General features: G+C 33.6%; 1 protein-coding gene across 2 annotated transcripts; it reads left to right on the top strand.

The window, feature by feature from the left end:
- Positions 1 to 567: 567 nt before the first annotated feature.
- Positions 568 to 7,338, top strand: HBP5 (SOUL heme-binding family protein). Of its 2 annotated transcripts, none has more exons than XM_020355885.3 (8): positions 568 to 1,009; positions 1,086 to 1,223; positions 1,461 to 1,529; positions 1,640 to 1,711; positions 2,054 to 2,136; positions 2,231 to 2,362; positions 2,537 to 2,750; positions 6,986 to 7,338. In XM_020355885.3, exons 1-8 carry the CDS (start codon positions 626 to 628, stop codon positions 7,028 to 7,030), a joined length of 1,137 nt encoding a protein of 378 aa, XP_020211474.1. In that variant the 5' UTR covers positions 568 to 625; the 3' UTR covers positions 7,031 to 7,338. The 2 variants fall into 2 exon arrangements, with proteins under 2 accessions (XP_020211474.1, XP_082932973.1); XM_083076847.1 differs by having other exon boundaries at positions 869 to 1,009; positions 1,090 to 1,223.
- The last annotated feature ends 947 nt before the right edge of the window (positions 7,339 to 8,285 follow it).

Genomic DNA, 8,285 nt, shown 5'->3' with positions numbered 1-8,285 from the left:
TTACAAAATTCACATTTAATATAATTATTAAATAATATAATATTTAATAAAAGTTATATCAGTGTTATTATAATCCCTTATATATATGTGTGTATATATGTGTATGCACATGTTTCTCTATTGTAACAAAAAGATATATAAAAATTAAATAGACGGATACGGAAGCGGGGTAGAGACATAAATACCTGAACCCAATTTTTTAAGTCAGAAAAAATCTTTACTCAATAAAAATAGTTTTTTCCTGTCAAACTTGAGTCAGAGTCAAATAAGTTACTTATGGATGTAAATTTATGATATATTTGCATTCGAGACATTAATTTTCACGTTTAACTTAAAATAATAAATATTAAATTTTAAATAAATTCACACTTGAATATAAAAGGAAAAGAAAAAATTACGTTAAAAAATAATACCAAACACACACTTAATCTAACCTAATTTTAAATATCACAAAAGTTAACGTGAAAACCATAAAACTGGCAAAGCCCGTGGGTCCAATTCTGAACCATAATAATTTCTCTGAAAAAAAAAAGTTAAGAAACATAATTCACTCATTTTTTGGTCCATTAGTTCCTCAAAATTTCTAGCATGTGGCCACGATTCATTGTCTTCAGATTCCATCCCCATGGCCATGGCCACTTCCAACCTCTCTCAGCCAATTTGGCGTCCATTCCCCACGGCGTGCGCCGCTTTCCGACCAACCAGCACCGCCGTCAGCCTCCGGCGGCACCGCAGAAGCAACAGCCACTTCAAGTGGGCCATTCAACTGGGCCTAGCCGAGCAAAGCCCACCAAAATCAACCTTCGACATGCAACAGCTCGTGGGCTTTCTCTACGAGGATCTCACGCACCTCTTCGACGATCAGGGTATCGACAAAAGGGCCTATGACGAACGCGTCTTCTTTCGAGACCCAATCACCAAACACGATACTTTGGATGGCTACCTCTTCAACATTGCTCTTCTCAAAACACTCTTTAGACCCCAATTTCACTTGCATTGGGTCAAACCGGTTCGTTTCACCTTTAATTTAACCGCGGTTAATTGTTGATACTGTTTTCTTCTTCATGTTAATGGAGTTGCTATAGACAGGACCGTATGAGATAACTACAAGGTGGACCATGGTTATGAAATTCGTGCTGCTTCCGTGGAAACCGGAACTGGTCTTTACCGGGACCTCGGTTATGGGCATTAACCCAGAAAATGGCAAGTTCTGTAGCCACGTAGTAGGTTCCAAGTTCCAACTCTCTATGCCGTCAAATGATGAGTTATTTAAGTGTTTTTGATGTTTTCTAAGTAAATTAGAAGTTTTGCCTTGTCAACCGCTTGTACTAAAAATCACTAAAAGAACATCACAAGAAGCAATGAAGGAATTGCATCTAAATTTTTTATGTTTTTAAGTGGAGAGATGTAACTAGTTTCGTATGGGTGTTGAACTTATTTATTATTCCTCAATTTCCCAGGATTTTTGGGATTCAATAGAGAAAAATGACTATTTTTCGTTGGAAGGTTTGTTGGATGTAATCAAACAGGTATCGCTTCAGTTTCACAATCGTTGTATGTATGTATGTATGCCTTGTATGTTCATTCTCTCAAAGTCTTCCAAATTGTATTCTGACTTGGAAGCCCTGGCATTTTGCAGTTGAGGATTTATAAAACACCGGAATTGGAATCACCCAAATATCAAATTTTGAGAAGGACAGCAAATTATGAGGTCAATCTTGTCTTTCATCAGCATGATTTATATTGCGTGATAGTTTAATATATTATCCGTCATTTCTGATGTAGTAGTGTGTTCCGTGATGAAATAATGTGGCATTTTGTTTAAAGAGGATTGTGTTAATGCTGCTTATATCAAAAGGTTTGTGATTGCATACACTGCCACACTACTGCATATCAAATGTCAATTTAAAAAGAGTTTGTTCATCATTTCATCAACCAATACACCAAAAATTCAAGCGGCAAAACATAAAGATTGGTATATGTCTGAGTACAACATTAAATTTTCAGAATTGTTGTCTGATGAGTGTTTGTTCCTTTTTGAATGATGTAACAGGTTAGACAGTATGATCCATTCATAGTAGTAGAAACAAATGGAGACAAGCTATCTGGGTCTACTGGCTTTAATGATGTTGCTGGGTAAGATATGACATATCAAATGAAGCTGTCTTTTGTTATTAGACTCTCAACCTCAGATAATGTGGAAATGTTAATCATCCCTCTCTCTACACAGATATATATTTGGAAAGAATTCCACAATGGAGAAGATACCAATGACTACTCCTGTGTTCACTCAAGCCAATGATGCTGACCTGTCCAAAGTTTCGATCCAAATAGTTCTTCCGTTAGACAAAGAAACAGGAAGGTATGTCCACTGAGTTTGGCTTGTATCAAAATTTGAAGAAATTTTGTGCTAAGATGCATGTCTTAGCTTAATAAAGAAATGCAGTTTTGTAGAAGAAAATAATCAACATGAAAAGAGTGTAGTATCTTTAGTTGAATTTAAAGGTTTGTGCTTTCTGTTTAATCTTTTTCCCAGTTTACCAAATCCTGATAAAGAAACAGTTCGCTTGAGAAAGGTTGAAGGAGGCATTGCTGCAGTAATGAAATTTAGTGGAAAACCTGCAGAGGATATTGTTCAGGAGAAGGAGAAAACCCTGCGGTCTAATATCATTAAAGATGGTCTTAAACCTCAGCCTGGTTGTCTACTTGCACGGTACAATGATCCGGGTCGAACATCAACTTTTGTAATGGTATGATTCAAATCCTGCTTGAGTGTTCACTGATTTTCAAAAGTGAAAAATTATCGATGTCATACCCATGTCAGATACCGATTCTCCTTGGATACTTCTAGATTCATATCCAAAAAGTATCCAATCGTTTTTCATTTATTTTTTTAACTTTTTTTCTAGGATACTTTTTGGATATGTATCGGAGTAGTATACAATAACACCTTTCCTTGAGCTTCTTGTTCAAAAACATCTATTTCTTTACTAAATTCTACATCTACTTAAATTTTCCTATAATTTTTTAGTAACGTATCCAGGACGTATCTTATTCTAAATTTAAAAAAATTGTCATATCTCCATATCCGTGTCGTACTAAGTATTCGGGCTTAATAGGTGTTTTCCTTTAGAATCCTGTAGGCAGGTCTTTATTATCTAGCTGGAGTCTATGTCAAAATAGGAGTATGATAGGTCTTTATCCGGACTTGGGGATTTCTTCTTTTATTTTAGTGAGGTGGGATAGACTGATACTGTGGATACACAATTATGCCAAGTACATCTGATCACAAACCAGACTATGCCATTCACTAGGAGAAAACATGAGTGTGCTCTTTGGTTCTATTTTTCACGCAACAATAGAATTAGCTTTTTGGCTAAATATGAAAGTGGCATATTTCTGTTTTTGTTATCCAACATTATCAAAATCAAGTTGGTGGAGGCAAAGCAAGATCCAAAAGGAGGAAGATATCATCATGATCGAGAGCCACTGAACAAAGCTCTTCTTATTTGGAAGTTTAAGAAATAGAGGTTGCAAGCAATCTTAAAGCTTTCTTTTTTGGAAGCATTTACAAAATCAATGGTCAAGGCAAAATTGCCCCTTTAGATTGGTTGAGTTCATGCCCTTTGTTACATGTTCAACATTTAGACATGTCTCGAGACATTCTCCAACAATGGTGATTTTGAATTCAAGACTTATTGTAGCACCAACTTGGTGATAGGTGTTGTATTTTTTAGTGATATTTTAAAAAGATTAATATGTTTATTTTATTTTAGTTGGAAAATTAGTTTAAATTAATTTTGTTTTATTAAACAAATATTTTCCTTAGATTTAGTCTTGTTGACTTGTCTTTTGGACTAAGTCTTATCTTATATTTTGACTTGGTCTTTCAATAGTTGGTTACATGTTATCTTATGACTTGGTCAAAGGTGTTTTTGAGAGTTTTTCTTCATTAAAAATATAGCATACAGAAGGTTTTGAGAAAGCCTTTCACACATCTCCTTTTTATCACTTTATAAATTTCATGGGTTATTCTCAGTTAAACTCTTGCTAGTTTTGTTATCCCAATTACTATTGGGAAGAACCTATTATATCTTGGGGGACTTGTGCATCACATGAATAAGTCCTTAAGGATAATGCTATCTCACATCTCAGGTTATTTACATTTTTGATGATACAGATTTTAGTTTAGAAGGTGAATCGTGTTTCATGATTAATCATGGAGATGGACAACAATGTACAACAATCTTAAGGACTTATATTGTCCATGCAAATCCCTTTGGACTGTTGTAATTTTACAAAATCTAATCTTTATGTTCTCGAGTAGAAGGATTTCTTTTCCAAATAATAGGTGCAAAAGGATTCTTTTATTTTTTTTCTACTCACATTGAAAATTGAAGTTCATGCAAAGGAGCTTCATATTCTGGGACATGTGGAGCATATTCTATTAATGGAGCCAAGTTTCAATGTGACGCCATTTTTTTTAAAGAGAAAAAATAACTTGCTTTGTAGTTTCTCCATTGTGACAAATTGAGAAGAAGATGGAGGAGAACAACGATAAGTCAATCACAGGAGTAGTGGTTCTCGGTGCACGTGCTCCCAAGAGACTCTAGATTGGAGCATAACGGAGGTGCTGTGGAGGTTGACTGCTCTAGGGAACTTTCCTCATAATAGCAATGGAACATCATCATTGAGAATTGTGCCGTGCTCGATGTGCGGCGGAGCCTTGCATTTTGTCATTGCAAGTGGATCGCATTGCTCACCAGCTACGAAGGCTTCAAGCAGAGGTCGCACTGAGCTTCAACCACGAGCTTTTTGAGGTTGTCAGACTTCATTAAGGTGCCTGGTTAATCCCATGGAGTGATAAAACCATGGTGGTTGACATCTTTATGTTATTTTCATCTCTATCCTGTAAGTAATCCAAATTATCCTAATTTCTCAAATAAGCCAAATGTAGCCTAAGATCTTGGATTGGTGATCGAGATGTGGTTGTGACTATTTTTCAACGGAACCATTTTCTAGGCTTATTGTAAAAAAAATGAGAATGTGGGGGAGTGTGGTGTTTGTGAATGTTCGCATGGAACTAGTCCGTGAGGTTAATTCCGTGTAAAAGTGCCATGTTCGTGGTGAATTGTTTCAAATAGGGTTGAAGGCACAATCAGATGGACATTGTGACTGATCTGCATTGGTATCCACACATATTATGGAACAAAATTTCAATCATCTTGGAACCAATTATGTTTATGTCAATAGGCTTTGGAGCATTGTCCTTTCTAGAAGGTGAATTGTGTTTTGTGATTAATCATGGAGGTGGACAACAATGTACAACAATAGGGAACCCTAATACTTGCATGAATGTCTTCATGACCTGTGATTTCTTTGATTGGAATCTTGCTTCCACCTAAGCTAATGGGTTCAGGATTTGCAAATTGGGAAGAGGGGGTGAATGGGTGATAAATATAAACTGCAGGATTATAAACAAAATTTGAGGTATGATTTTAATGGATTGGAGTTACATGATGATTGTCCTGATTAAATTGTTATGGCTATGTTTGATTTGTCCAATTTAATGGGGTTTAACCAAATTGATGGTGATTAAGACAGTGTACTATTAAACCCCGAAAGCCCGGTGTTTGACAAAATATCAACATCAATTGAGAAAGGTTTTTCTTCTGTAGTTCTTAGAAGCTTTGCCAAGAACCTGGTTCTTGCCTTCTATTCAGATCCATATATACCCACTTTGTTGGAGACTTGAACTCAAGCAGTAGATCTCCACCTCCTCTCCATAGGAATTTCAACAAAAGAGCTTTCACTGTTTACTGGAAAAATAGTTTCAATGTTGGTCCTTTATGAATTCTTACGGGATAAGTACTGTCTCTCAACTGTAGCTGATAATATATTAACTGTAGAGAATGGTGAGTTCTTGGTGAGACACAAAGAACTCCAATACGAAAGGATAAGCGCTGTCGAAATTGAAGATTACCCACATGCCACAATTTTCCATCACATACCTTGGCAGGTGCATTGGGAGAATAAGGTGTTCGATTAAAGTCTTGTGATATTGTTGGCTATGAATTGTGTTAAATATAATGGTTTCTTGATGGGTTGTCTAATTCTAGGAGTGATTTTAGGGAAAAAGTTGTAGTACAAATGAGCATTCAAGGATAGGAAGGGACTTGGTTTTGGGATTGAGAAAGTTGTCAATGACCTTGCTTAAGGCCAACTTGATGGCACAACTTTTGACAAATTTTGCATGGTACTTTTTGTTGGCATTGCAGCTCGAGCTCTTAGGTGCCGTGGACCATTGTCTAGTAGCTATCACGAAGAGTCATTCTTTTCTCTTTATGCCTACCAATGCTACCACATAGACTATTTGTTACAAAGAATAATTGGCAAAACACTGAAAACAACAAAGCCTTCCTTTTTCAGTGTATAAGTTCCTTGTTCAAGCTGGTTATGGTTCATTACCACCACCAGCTTGAGAGGGGCTGTTACAAGTTGTTAGTTAGTTGTGGTTAATTGAGGTAGTTTAGTTTAGTTAGTTGGTTGGTTCAGATTAGTTAGTTTCTCTTACACTTTTGTAGATACTTGTATTTCTGTATTGTATGATGCTCCTTTTTCATATTAATCAATACAATGAGTTGTTTCTATGGAACTCCTCTTTTGTTCTTTGAACTTTATGATGTGTGGCCACATCAAATAGGTGTTACTTGCATTACCCATCTAGATTCTGATTGTAAGTGATTAAACTTTATATTAAGGACTTAACTTTAAAAAATAAAAAAAAATGTAAATAAATTTTAAGGACTCAAATATAAAGGTACATCTATCCATGCACCTTATCATACATTATGCATGCATAGTAGAATTGTTCCATCTTCAGCAATGTTCTAATTGCTCGTTTTAAAGTTGTAACCTTAATTTGTTATCGTCTGCTTAACTAATGACAATTGCTTCATTTATTTTGTGGCTCATGACATGGTAGAGGAATGAAGTGCTCATATGGCTAGATGAGTTCTCGTTGGATTAGCATCAATGCAGTAAACGTAGCTGCTTTTTATATCTTTGGCTGAGTATATGAAAGATATTGTTAGAAATTCTCTCATACAAGAAGGGTTGTTTGGAACCAAAAATAGGCTATTTACTACACATCGAGTAAAAAGTTAAATAGCGGATGATTGAAGTACATGTTTATTAGTTGCTACTCATCAAATTGTAAAAGAAAAGTAAGTGTGCAGTATGCAGTTTCATTTATTCTTTGTCCACCTGCAATTTATGTAATTACATTATTCAACAAAGGAAAAGTGCTGCGTTATGATACCTACTTTTAAATTCGAATTCTAATTTCTATTCAAGTTACTTCACTGAAAATAGACCACAGCAAGTGCATGCATGGATGAGTAGTGTCAATATCACACATAATTACTTAAACTATCAACTATTACCAAATTACACTATTTGAGTAATCAAAGAATGAGTAATGAACAATGAAAAGAAAATAAAGTATTGAAAATCAGGACAATATTTAAATTTTAATGTATAGAGGTAGAATGTTTACATTTAATGTAGATGTTTATACGCAACAGAACCAAAAAAATAAAAACGAATACTTAATATAGGGGAATCAAAATACCCTCTAATTATTTCTAATTAATACAAGGCTTAAATATGTGTTTTATTCTTTTGCAAAAAGAAATTGTCAATTTTAAATCATTGACATTTTTTTATGATATATATATATATATATATATATATATATATATATATATTTTATATCTTATCATTACCTTCAATTAGTTGTCCTAACATGATTAAATAACTAAAGAATATTAAGATGATTAAGGTAACAAAATATTTTAAATCAAGATATTTAAATTATTTATAAGTTCATAATTTAATTAAGTAATGTGTTTATTAATTTATATAATAAGGTAAATTTGTGTTTTTAATCTATTTTTTTTAATTTTAATATATTATGAATACTGTTTTTTTATTGACTATAATATTATTCATACTTTTTCAAGTCACTGATTTACTTTAAATATTATATTTTAAATATATATGAAACTTATTTATATACTTATAATTTACTTTTAATATTATATAGTGTCTTTGTAGACTTAATTATTTATGTGATATATTATAAATCAATAAATTATATTATAATTTGACGAAATTGATGAATTGTAATGTAAAAATGACAAACAAGTATTAAAATTACATTTTAAGCATCTAAGAAAATTATAATATTTATAAAAAAAATTACAATGTTAAAAGTAAATTAA

The sequence above is a fragment of the Cajanus cajan genome, chromosome 6 (genome assembly GCF_000230855.2).
Source record: "Cajanus cajan strain Asha chromosome 6, NIPB_CcT2T_4, whole genome shotgun sequence".
Classification (NCBI taxonomy): Eukaryota; Viridiplantae; Streptophyta; class Magnoliopsida; order Fabales; family Fabaceae; genus Cajanus; species Cajanus cajan.
The sequence above is the reverse complement of the archived record's forward strand: the minus strand, read 5'-3'. Positions and strand labels throughout refer to the sequence as shown.